The sequence below is a fragment of the Dryobates pubescens genome, chromosome 1 (assembly GCF_014839835.1).
Source record: "Dryobates pubescens isolate bDryPub1 chromosome 1, bDryPub1.pri, whole genome shotgun sequence".
Classification (NCBI taxonomy): domain Eukaryota; kingdom Metazoa; phylum Chordata; class Aves; order Piciformes; family Picidae; genus Dryobates; species Dryobates pubescens.
In genome coordinates, this window is record NC_071612.1 from 40,833,589 (window position 1) to 40,846,083 (window position 12,495).

A 12,495-nucleotide genomic window follows, 5' to 3' on the forward strand; every position below is an offset into this window, starting at 1 on the left:
CCTTGCTATTATAGACTACAGCTCCCAGCGTGTTCCGCAGCGCCGCCACGCTTCCCAGAGGGGCTGGCTTCTCTCCCGACGTGCCCCGCGGGCAGCATGGCGGCGCTGGCGCGCTGGGCGCGGGTCCCGCTAGGGTCGGGAGCGCTGCGCTGGGGCCGAGCGCTGAGCGGGGCCGCCGAGACACGTTCCCCACCGCCGCCACCACCTCCTCCTCCTCCTCCATCTCCTCCTTCCTCTGCCGCGGGCCGGGCGCTGGCGGCGGCGCTAGGCGCTGGGGCTGCGACGCTGGTGCTGCTGTGGGCCCGGGAGGGCGAGAGCCGCCGGCCCGCTCTGCCCGCGCTGTGTGCCGCCGTGCCCGCCCCGCCGCCATCGCCACCCGCCTCACCCCGTGCCGCCTTCAACTTTATCGCCGACGTGGTTGAGAAGACAGCGCCCGCGCTGGTCTACGTGGAGATCGTGGGCAGGTACCGACACTAAGCGGTCGGGCCGCAGACCCGTTTCCCTCTTGATCCTGTCCCCTCCCGCCCTGCCCTTCTGGAAGGGTCTGGACCCGTTCTCGCAGCCATCACGGAAGATCTCAGACCCTTCCCGTCCCCACAGTTCACAGTCCTCCTTCCACCCCAGCACAGAGTAGCCCCCCGCCCCGGCCTCTTGCGAGCCCCTGCTGGCATCTCCCGCTGCGTCCCCATCCCGTGGCCGGGGCACGGCAGCCGGGCGAGTCCCTCAGATGCTGCAGGAGGAACGCACCCGTCCCCTGGGCCCGCTGCCTCCGTACAGCCGGCGGCCATCTGCCTGCCCCGCAAGGGACACGTCACTGCCACCTTCTTGCTCTCCAGATCCAGTTGTGCAAAGTTCCCCTGCAGGCAGCGGCCCCAGTCTGTCCCGTGGCACAGGATTTCTTGTCCGAGGCCATGAGTCTGCGTTTACTGTTGAATTCTACAATGTTCTCGCCACCCTGCACCTCCAGCCTGTCAAGGCACCTCAGTAGTGGCTCTGCGCTTCAGCTTGTTGACCTCTCCCTCCAGTGTGGTGTCAGCTGCAGGCTCGCTGAGTGTGTCCAGTGTCCCCCTCTCCTGTCCCTGAACATAAAGGGTGTTAAAATCATAGAATTACCAAATTGTTTAGATTATCAAAGACCTTTAAGATCATAACATCCAACTGTTAACCCTGCACTGACAGGTCACCACTAAACCATGTCCTCCCACACCACATCTCCATGGCTTTGAACCCCCTCCAGGGATAGGGACTCCACTGCTGCTCTGGACAGCCTGGGCCAACCCTTGACCACCCTTCTGGGGAAGAAGTTGTTTCTCATGTCCAACCTAAACCTCACCTAGTGCCACTTGAAGCCATTTCCTTTTGTTCTGTCACTTGTTCCTTGGAAAAAGACCAACACCCACCTCACTCCAACCTCCATTCATGTAGTTGTAGAGAGCCAGAAAGTCTCCCCTCAGCCTCCTCTTTTCCAGATTCAACAACCCCAGTTCCCTCAGCTGCTCCTCACCAGACTGTTCTCCAGACCCTTCACCAACTCCGTTGTCTTCTGGACATGCTGCAGCCCTTCATTGTCTTTTTTGTAATGAGGCCCCCAAAACTAACCCCAGGACTCAACCTGTGGCCTCACCAGTGCCCACTACAAAGGGATAGTCACTGTCTTCATCCTGCTAGCCACACTATTGCTGATCTATTCCAGGATGCTGTTGGCCTTCTTGTCTACCTGGGCACACACTGGCTCATCTTCAGGCACTGCTGACCAACATCCCCTGGTCATTTTCCACCAGGCAGTTTCCATCCATTGTTCTCCAAGCTTTCCCTACAGTGTTCTGTTGCCTAGACACCCTCACTATCCCTACTCTTCTTTCAAGGCCTACCAGTCTGGGACATACAGTCTGCCTGGCTGCTGCCTACCCTCCCCTCAGGGTCCTTGCCATCCCTCTCTGACCTGTGCCCACCTTGCAGGCACCCCTTTTCAGGCCGTGACGTGCCTATCTCCAATGGCTCGGGTTTCCTGGTGTCTCCAGACGGGCTCATCGTCACCAACGCGCATGTGGTGGCCAACCGCCGGCGCGTGAGGGTGAAGCTGGCCAGCGGTGAGCAGTATGACGCTGTGGTGCAGGACGTGGACCAGGTTGCAGATATCGCCACCATCAAGATCAAGCCTAAGGTGCTCATCACAGTTGTGGAGAGGCTCTCTTCATTCCTTCCCATTTGGTCACCGTCCTCCCTCCTCTCTTCCAGCACCCACTGCCCACCCTCCCGCTGGGGCGCTCCTCTGAGGTGCGGCAGGGAGAGTTCGTGGTGGCCATGGGCAGCCCCTTTGCCCTGCAGAACACCATCACCTCGGGCATCGTCAGCTCTGCGCAACGTGGCAGCCGGGAGCTGGGCCTGGCCACCTCTGATATGGAATACATCCAGACTGACGCCGCCATCGATGTAAGGGGGGCCCACAGCGCTTTGGGAGGGGCATGGGGGCAAGGGCTGTTGGTGCGATGAGGACAGAGAAGGCTGGAGGATGCAGCAGTGGGAAGATGAAGGGGTTGTGAGGCTGTGGGGGCGGTGAGGTCAGAGCAGGCTGGAGGAGATGAAGAGATAATGTCCAGGCTCAGCCTGTTCTCTGGACTATGCTGTGGGTCCTGCTGTGTGCAGGGGGTGCTTTCCTGGCCTGACCACTGCTCTCTCCTCTGCTGCAGTTTGGGAACTCTGGAGGGCCCCTCGTCAACCTGGTGAGTTCTGCCTGCATCTGCACTGCCTGGGACAGAGATCTGCCATGTACCCATCAGTCAGTGCCCCTCAGTAGGAGCACTTGTGGTGCTGCAGCTGCTGGGAGGGAGCAACTGTGCCTGCTGCTGGCTCTTTGTGAGATCAGCCCAGCATGGGAGTCCTGTGCAGCCTCTGTGCTGGGGAAGCTGAGCCTATGGGGCTCTGGGGTGGCAGGGCTGAGCCCTGCCCTGATCAGGTCCTTGGCTGGTTCTGGCACATCAGAGGAAGGAGCTGGGGATCTGCAGCCCCTAGAACCAGTCCCTGTGGGCCTCATCTGGGTCAGGCAGGCCACAGAAGCAGCAGGCCAGGAAGGGATGGACAGACAGGCAGGACAGCCCAGTGCACTTTCCTTGCAGGATGGCGAGGTGATCGGGGTGAACACCATGAAGGTGACATCTGGCATCTCATTTGCCATCCCCTCGGACCGGCTGCGGAAGTTCCTGCAGAAGGAGGAGCAGCGCAGAAGTGAGTTTGTTGCCTGTCTGCTTAGGTGTCAGGGGAAGGAGGTGAGGAGGAGAAGGAAAAAACTGGGGCACAGCTGGACTCTGGAACCTTCTTCTGGGAGAAGGGCAAGGAGGGCTTGAGAAAGAGCCCTTGAGGTAATAAAATTGTCCCACCTGGCATGCTCCTCTGTGCCATGGGAAAGCTGTGCTGCTGCTGCTGCCTCCCTGCCCACTGGGGCCCAGTGTCTGCTAGAGGTAAAGGCTGCAGTGTCGTAGCAGCTCAGACTTGAGTCCCCAGGATCAGGCAAGGATTTTCCTCAGCCTATTGCTACTTTCCATTAGATCTCAATATATGGGAAAATCAGTGAACCATTCGTTGGTGTGTAAAAAGGGAAAGGATGACCCCTGTGTGCCAGTGGCCACACAGGTGCCAGTACGGATCAGAAGGGATCCTCCACACGGTGTCTGCCCTGAGGTGTGGGCTGGGTGAGGTGGCTGGCTCACCCCAGCACTGCTGTGAGTTCCTGTCTGCCTCCAGCCTTCTCATGGGTGCCCTTTGCTTCCCAGGCTCTTGGTTTGGCAATGCAGAGACGAAGCGCCGCTACATCGGGGTGATGATGCTGACTCTTACGCCAAGGTTTGTGTTCTTAGGTTGGGGGCCTACAGACTGGCCTTCTTGGGGCATGATGACTGTGGGATGGGATCTTACAAATTAAGTGAGGGCTCTGGTTTTGCAAGCACTCACAGCTTTAGCACTCATGCTTATCTCTCTCTGTGCTCGTAATCTGTTTGCACTCTGGGCTGTATCAGGGGTAATTACAAGCTTGTAAGTTTCCACAGTTGCAGCAGAATCTGTAAGCAGATTTAAGTCCCTCAGTCTGTAGACCAGACCTGTTCATGATTGTCCTCAGGAGGAGTTCAATGTAGAGCTCTTGCTGTGCAGCAGGAGAAGCCACCAGAAACATGGTGTAATAGATAGGCAGTGTGCCAGCTGAAAGCTGTGGTGAGGCATCTGGGCAAGTTGTGCTCCAGGAGGAGGGCTCCACCATGAATCGCTGCAGTGCAGGAACCCTTCCAGAAGAAGGGAATTCCAGAATAAGCAGTGGCAACTTGACTGCAGGAGAATTGATTGAGGAAGGAATAGGGTAGGAGAGCTGACTCTGCTGGCTCCACTCTGGGCTGCTACAAGGCTCTTGGCTTTCAGGAGAAGGGCTGGGTACTGCCTCTGGAAGAGGAGTCACCATGGTGCTGACCAGTACAGCACTGGCAAGTGGGAAAAGGATGACTTCCTGCTGCCTCCTGCAGCTGAGGATGAGCTGGCATGTGCCAAGGTGGCCAAGAAGGCCAACAGCATCCTGGCCTGGGTCAGCAATAGAGTTGCCATCAGGAGTGGGTAAATGATTGTCCCCCTGTACCATGCACTGGTGAGGCCACACCTTGGGTTCAGTTTGGGGGTCCTCACTACAAGAAGGACATTGAGGGGCTGAAGTGTGTCCAGAGAAGGGCAACAAAGCTGGTGAAAGGTCTGGAGAACAGGTCTGGTGAGGAGCAGCTGAGAGAACTGGCATTGTTGAATCTGGAGAAGAGGAGGCTGAGGGAGGACTTTCTGGCTCTCTACAACTACCTGAGTGGAGGCTGGAGTGAGATGGATGTTGGTCTCTTTTTCCAAGGAACAAGTGACAGGACAAAAGGAAATGGCCTCAAGTGGAACCAGGGGAGGGGTAGGTTGGACATGAGAAACAATTTCTTCCCCAGAAGGGTTGTCAAGGGCTGGCCCAAGGCTGCTCATGGCAGTGGTGGGAGGCCTGTGACCTTGGCACCCTGAGGTAGGTGTCCTGCAGGCTATTGCAGCTGTGCCCTGCTGAGGGCTGGACAGCCCTGGTCAGGCCATCAGTATGCTCTATGCAGGGTTGTGAGCCTTGGGAAGAGAGGGCTGCTGCAGGAGCTGTACCTGAGCCCTGGCAGCAGCCTCACAGATGGAGCAGATGCCTGTGTTAGGAGCATGCTGGACCTGCAGCCTCTTCTCCAAGAGCAACGCGCTCTAGTTCCGTGATTCCTGCAACCGTCTTCCAGGAGGCCATTACCTGATCCGTGGGGCTCAGTCTGTGGGGTTGGTAGCTGCAGCATGCTTCCAGAAACAGTATCACGGTTCTGTTCTGCCCTTCCTAAATCTCTTGTGGCTCCCAGGTGTTGGCTGGGTTGGTGGGCTTCCTGCTCCCCTGAACTGCACAGGCCAAAATGAGGAGCAGGTGCTCTGTGCCTCCTGAGATTTGGGGCAGTGGGGGTGGGAGCAGTCAGCATTGCTGGCATGCCCAGTAGATGCCCACTAGATGGTGCTGGTACTTGGCAAAACCTGTGGGATGTGAAGAACTTCACTGCTTCACTGGCCAGGCACCAGGATAAATTCTGTCAGGGAAGAAGTGAGAAGTGCTGTGGATGTGGATCCTCAGAAGCTGGTCCAGCATCAGGACAGCCAGCGAGCAGTCTAGCAGCTGGTCGTGGGAAACGTCTGACTGCAGGGCTTGTTTGTGTCTAGTTGCTGGGATGATCTCCCAACAAGGGATTGCTTGCCTTGGAATGGTGTGAGGATACTGTCTGAGCATGCTCATTTGAAAGGCCAGAAGCTCACCCTTGGTGCAGGAAGGAGGAGGAACTCTGTGCTGTGTACTAGCTCCTCAGCATCCTGGTCCTGCTGCACAGGCTGTCCTGAAACACGAGGCCTCTGCTGACCAAAGGAATAGAGATGGGCCAACAGTATCACAGTATAACTAAGGTTGGAAGAGACCCCAAGGATCATCAAGTCCAACCTGTCTCCACAGACCTCACGACTAGACCATGGCACCAAGTGCCACGTCCAATCTCCTCTTGAACACCTCCAGGGACGGTGACTCCACCACCTCCCTGGGCAGCACATTCCAATGACGAACGACTCGCTCAGTGAAGAACTTTCTCCTCACTTCAAGTCTAAACCTCCCCTGGCGCAGCTTGAGACTGTGTCCCCTTGTTCTGGTGCTGGTTGCCTGGGAGAAGAGACCAACCCCTTGCTGGCTACAACCACCTTTCAGGTAGTTGTAGAGGGCAATGAGGTCACCCCTGAGCCTTCTCTTCTCCAGGTTAAACAATCCCAGCTCCCTCAGCCTCTTCTCACAGGGCTTGTGCTCAAGGCCTCTCACCAGCTTTGTTGCCCTTCTCTGGGACACATTCAAGTGTCTCGATGTCCTTCTCAAACTGAGGGGCCCAGAACTGGACACAGGACTCAAGGTGTGGCCTAACCAATGCAGAGTACAGGGGCACAATGACCTCCCTGCTCCTGCTGGCCACACTATTCCTAATGCAGGCCAGGATGCCATTGGCCCTCTTGGCCACCTGGGCACACTGCTGGCTCATGTTTAGGCGGGTGTCAATCAGTACCCCCAGGTCCCTCTCTGTTTGGGAGCTCTCCAGCCACTCTGACCCCAGCCTGTAGCTCTGCATGGGGTTGTTGTGGCCAAAGTGCAGCACCCGGCACTTGGACTTGTTAAATGCCATCCCATTGGACTCTGCCCATCTGTCCAGTCGGTCGAGGTCCCTCTGCAGAACCTTTCTACCCTCTAACTGACCAACATCTGTTCCTAACTTGGTGTCATCTGCAAATTTGCTGATGACTGACTCAACCCCCTCATCCAGATCATCAATGAAGATGTTAAAGAGGATGGGGCCCAGCACTGATCCCTGGGGCACACCACTGGTGACTGGCTGCCAGCTGGATGTGGCACCATTCACCACCACTCTCTGGGCTCGGCCCTCCAGCCAGTTCCTAACCCAGCACAGAGTGTTGTGGTCCAAGCCACGAGCTTAGCCAGCAGTTTGCTGTGGGGGACGGTGTCAAAGGCCTTGCTGAAGTCCAGGTGGACCACAGCCACAGGCCTCCCCACATCCACCAGATGGGTCACCTGATCATAGAAGGAGATCAGGTTGGAGAGGCAGGACCTGCCCTTCCTAAATCCATGTTGGCTGGACCTGAGCCCTTGGCCATCCTTCAGGTGCGCAGTTATTGCCTCCAGGATAATCTGTTCCATCACTTTCCCTGGCACTGAGGTCAGGCTGACTGGCCTGTAGTTTCCAGGTTCCTCCATCCGTCCCTTCTTGTGGATGGGGACCACATTGGCCAGTTTCCAGTCATCTGGGACCTCTCCAGTGAGCCAGGACTGGAGGAAAATGATGGAGAGCGGCTTGGCCAGCTCATCTGCCAGCTCTCTTAGCACCCTAGGATGGATCCCATCTGGTCCCATGGACTTGTGGGTGTCCAAGTGGCTCAGCAGGTCCCGAACTAATTCCTCATGGATTTCCAGGGCATCACACTGCTCCTCGACCCTATTACCCAGCCCAGGAGGCCACTCGTCCTGAACTCCTGCCTTGCTGTTAAACACTGAGGCAAAGAAGGTGTTCAGGACCTCAGCCTTTTCCTCATCTTCGGTCACCGTGTTCCCCTCCAGGTCCAGTAAGGAGTGGAGGTTCTTCTTGCCCTTCTTTTTAGTGTTAATGTATTTGTAAAATTGCTTTTTATTGTCCTTCACAGAGGTGGCCAGCTTCAGTTCCAACCGGGCCTTTGCCTCTCTAATTTTATTCCTACATAATCTAACCACTTCCTTAAACATACCTCGAGAAGCCTTCCCCTCCTTCCAAAGGTGATACAGCCTCTTTTTTTCCCTTAAGTCCTCCAGGAGCTGCTTGTCCATCCAGGCCGGTCGCCTTCCCCGCCGGCTCATCTTTCGGCACATGGGGACCGCCAGTTCCTGTGCCTTCAAGAGCTCCTGTTTGAAGTAGGCCCAACCCTCCTGGACCCCTCGGTTCATGAGGGTTGGTACCCAGGGAGCTTTACAAATAAGTTTCTTAAAGAGGCTGAAGTTTGCCCTCTGGAAGTCCAAGGTGAAGGTTCTGTTGGTGCTCCTCCCTATCGCCCTGCATATTGAAAACTCCAACATGGTGGAGCTGAGCTGTGCTGTGGTGGAACTCAAAAAGTACCCTCACTTTGGCCTCACAAACTCATGGGAAAAGACAGGGCCTTGGCTAGCACAGCCCTCTGCAGCCATCTTAGTGTGACAGAAGGAGAGACTGAACAAAGGACTTTGCAGACAGCACAAGAAAGAGATGCTGATAATCAGGAACAGGTTCTATGTGAAACCACTTTGGAGAGTGTTGCTGGTTAGAGATGTTACTAGAGAGACATCCAAAATGAAGTAGTTCTTCATGCAATATGGGATAGAACTTGCTATGTCAACAACTAGGATACTTTACAGAAGAAAAATCTTACTTTCAAACAGAAAGGTGCAGCTTGAGTTACAGCTAAGGAGCTTCTCAAGCCAGGCAGCAGGAGGCCATAGGCATCTGAGAACCATGTCATCCACAGCTGGGTTGTAGGTTGGTAGGGTGATGGGGCAGACAGGTCCCTCACCTGAGTGATCTGTGGACTCCTTCTGGCAGGAACAGAGGTGTTTTCCTCATAGCAGTCCACACTGTGCCACAGGTCACATCGCTGATCAGAACTGTTGGTGACTCAGATGTTGTAGCTGTGCTGAGTACCACTAACTCAGTGTCAGGGTCTGCCCTGGTCCTCACTGGCACCCCCAGAGAGGGAATACTCTAAGAAGGACATTGAGGTGCTGGAGCACATCCAAAGAAGAACAACAAAGCTGGTGAAATGTCTGGAGAACAGGTCTGGTGTGGAGCAGCTGAGGGACCTGGGATTGTTCAGCCTGGAGGCTGAGGGAAGACCTCTTGCTCTCTACCATTCCCTGAAAAGTTGGACCAAGGTAGAAATAGGTCTGTTCTCCTTAGTAACAAGTGACGGGATTAGAAGAAACAGCCTCAAGTTGCACCAGGGGAGGTTTAGGTTGCATGTTAGAAGAAACTTCTTGACTGAAAGAGTTCTCAAAGACTGGAAAAGGCTTCCCAGGGAGGTGGTTGAATTCTCATTCCTGGAGGTGTTGAAAGGAGGCAGAGATCTGGTGCTGAGGGATATGGTTTAGCCCCAGCCTTAGTAGAGCTAGAGAATGCTTGAATTCAGTCTTTTCCCAACCAAAATGATTCTATGACATCCATCTGCTTGAGACAGGTCACCAGTGAGTGCCCTTGCACCACTTGCCTATTTTCTTTCTCCACCTGTTCAGCTATCTTTATCTACACCTACAAGTTACCTTGCTTTAGCCCTTCAAATTCTTTCCCCCATCCTGCTGGGAGATGGAATGACCAAGCAGCCAGATGGGGACTTGCCCGACAGCCCAGGTCAACAGCCCACCACAGCTGAGTGCAGCCACCTTAGTGCTGTGTAGCCTAAAGTCACAGAGCCACATGTGTTGTGTGTTTGTGGAGATGACTGGACAATGTGTGCTGTCCAGCTTTAGTGACCTGGCAGAGGAGCAGACATGACTTGGCAAAACATGCAGACCACATCATATCAGCAGTTCTGTCAGTGACAGGGCACAAACTGGAACACACAAGATGCCATCTGAGCACAAGAAATCATGGGTTTGCAGCAAGGAAAGTAGGTAGTCCAAGCCTGGCACAGGTTGCCTGGAGAGGTCCCCAGCTTTGGAGATACTCAAAACCTGACTGGACACAATCCTGGGCAATCTTCTCTGAGTAAGCCTGCTTGAACAGTGGGGTTGGGCTTCTTTCAGGGAGGAACACTGCACAGCTCATGGTCCCTCTGCTCTGGTGAGACCCAGCTGGAGTAGTGTTCAAGATCTGGACACTTAGTAACAGTTGAAGTGTCCAGAGGAGCAGAGGGAGGTGTGGAATTTAAGCCAGGCTTAGCAAACCTCATCTGCAAGAAGAATGGGTGAACAGGGGCTGTTCAGTGTGCAGATTCCAGAGGAGAGACACGGAGGTTCTTCTGGTGGACATGTCTGGCAGAAAGAGGGGCTTCATTCTGTGTCCTGCCCATCGAAGGAGGACAGAGACTGCAGCAGGAAGATGGTAGATCTGATACTGTGAAGGGCAGTTGGATGTGAGGCTGCTGCAAACAGGACTTGCAGCACCAGCAGCTGTAACCAGCTGGCAGTTGCCTGAGGTTTCCAGCTCTCCCTGGCAGTTAGTACTTCTGTCCTCTAGTGTCTGAGTGCTCCTGGGGTTTGCAGCTGGTTGCTTCTGCCTAGCAGCCTGCAGGGATACAGGAGAGGTTCTGCACTGTAGTCTCATAAACCTGTGCAGCTGTGGTGAGGTGGGAACCCTGCTCTGCCTCCCAGCTCCTTACCTGGTGCTAATTTTCCCTCTGCAGCATCCTGACTGAGCTGAAGCTGCGTGACCCCAGCTTCCCTGATGTCTCCTATGGGGTGCTGATCCACAAGGTGATCATCGGCTCTCCAGCCCACCAGTGAGTGCTGGCTGCTGCCTTAGGGGTACCAGGGGGGTGGATTTAGCTCTCGAGTGCTTTGCTCCTGAGCATCAGGGCTTGGGCAACCTGTTGGCTTGCAGCAGAAACTAAGTGGTGATCCTTGCCCAGGCTTGGTGTACTTTTGGCCAAAGTACCTGCATGGCTGGAGGAACACAGGTTTTTTGAGTGGATTTAGAAGAGTGGCCTGCAGATCAAGGGACATTGTCCTTCCCCTCTACTCTGCCCTAGTGAGGCCAGACATGGAGTACTGTGTCCAGTTTTGGGCTCTTCAGTTCAAGAGAGACAGGGAGTTACTGAAGAGAGTCCAGCAGAGGCTACAAAGATGCTGAGAGGCCTGGAGCATCCCTGTGAGGAGGAAAAGCTGAAAGACCTGGGCCATTATAGCCTGGAAAAGAGCAGCCCCACAGGGGATCTTCTCAATGCTCAGCAAGAGCTGAAGGGTGAGGAGCAAGAGGATGGGGCCAGTGGTGTCCAATGACAGGACATGGGGCAGTGGGCACAAACTGGAACCCAGGAGGTTCCACATGAAGATGAGGAGAAACTTCTTTGCTGTGAGGGTGCCGGAGCCCTGGAGCAAGCTGCCCAGAGAGGTTGTGGAATCTCTTTCTATGGAGAGATTCCAAACGCACCAAGACATAGTGATCCTGGGCAACCTGCTATGGGTGACCCTGCTCTAGCACAGGGGTTGGACTGGGTGATCCCCAGTGGTCCTTTCTGACCCCTGTCATGCTGGGACTCTGCAAGACTTGGTGCAGCAGCCCCAGCCTTCTGCAGTGCCCAGCCCCTTCCTTCAGGAAGGACGAAGCCGAGCTGAGCGCCCGCTTCACCTGCTGTGCGCTCCTGCTGTGGCTTTCCTCACAGGGCAGGGCTGAAGGCAGGGGACATCGTGCTGGAGATCAACGGGCAGGCATCGCGCCGCGCCGAGGACGTCTACGAGGCGGTGCGGACGCAGCAGAGCCTGGCGCTGCTGGTGCGGCGTGGCTATGACACGCTGCTGGTGAGCGTCGTCCCCGAGGTGACGGAGTAGCGCTGCTGCTGTTGTGAGCACTGGCTGCCAGTGCCAAGGGCATGACCGAGCCGCGTGTGCTGTCAGGGAGAGACTGGGCTCCTGAGGGACTGGAAGGAGCTGGGCAGAGGGCCCAACCCAGCAGGCTGGTGGTGCAGCTGTTTCCCCCTGTACTCAATAAAGCACTTTTCTAGGGACCCGCAGCGCCGTGTCGCCTCCTTCCCACAGCAGTGGCAGTTACTGAGGGGAGTCAGGGCTGTGTGAGACCCCACCCCTCTTGTCAGTCCTCGCAGGAGTCCTTCAGCTGGCAAAAAGCACACTGGCTGTACCACCAGCAACCTTGGTCCTCATAGAGGTGTCCTGCTACCAGTGCCTGCACAGCCTGAGATCTGATTCCTCCATCTATGTAGTAATCTCCTGGGGTGCATTAAAAGGAGTGTGGCCAGCACATCAAGGGACATTCTCCTTCCCTTCTACTCTGCCCTAGTGAGGCATAGCTGGAGTACTGTGTCCAGTGCTGTGCTCCCCAGTTCAAGAGAGACAGGAAGCTACTGGAGAGAGTCCAATGGAGGCCACAAAGATGCTGAGGGGCTTGGAGCATCTCTGAGGAGGAAAGGCTGAGAGACCTGAGGCTGTTAAGCCTGGACAAGAGTAGCCTGACAGGGGATCTTCTCAATACTCAGCAAGAGCTAAAGAGCAGGGGGCAAGAGGATGGGGCCTGACTCTTGTCAGTGATGCCCAGAGACAGGACATGGGGCGATGGACACAAACTGGAACCCAGGAAGTTCCACCTGAAGATGAGAAACTTCTTTACTGTGAGGATGCTGGAGCAAGCTGCCCAGAGAGATTGTGGAGTATCCTTCTTTGGAGAGATTCCAAACCCACCAGGACATTGTGATCCTGGGTAGCCT

The 12,495-nt window shown here is 55.5% G+C and overlaps 1 protein-coding gene across 1 annotated transcript; it reads left to right on the plus strand.

The window, feature by feature from the left end:
* Window positions 1-92: 92 nt before the first annotated feature.
* Window positions 93-11,781, plus strand: HTRA2 (HtrA serine peptidase 2). Its single transcript, XM_054164334.1, is given in 8 exon segments — window positions 93-464; window positions 1,960-2,204; window positions 2,207-2,433; window positions 2,691-2,723; window positions 3,117-3,225; window positions 3,771-3,840; window positions 10,462-10,557; window positions 11,440-11,781. Coding segments are annotated over 8 exon segments (1,314 nt in total). The 5' UTR covers window positions 93-96; the 3' UTR covers window positions 11,606-11,781.
* The last annotated feature ends 714 nt before the right edge of the window (window positions 11,782-12,495 follow it).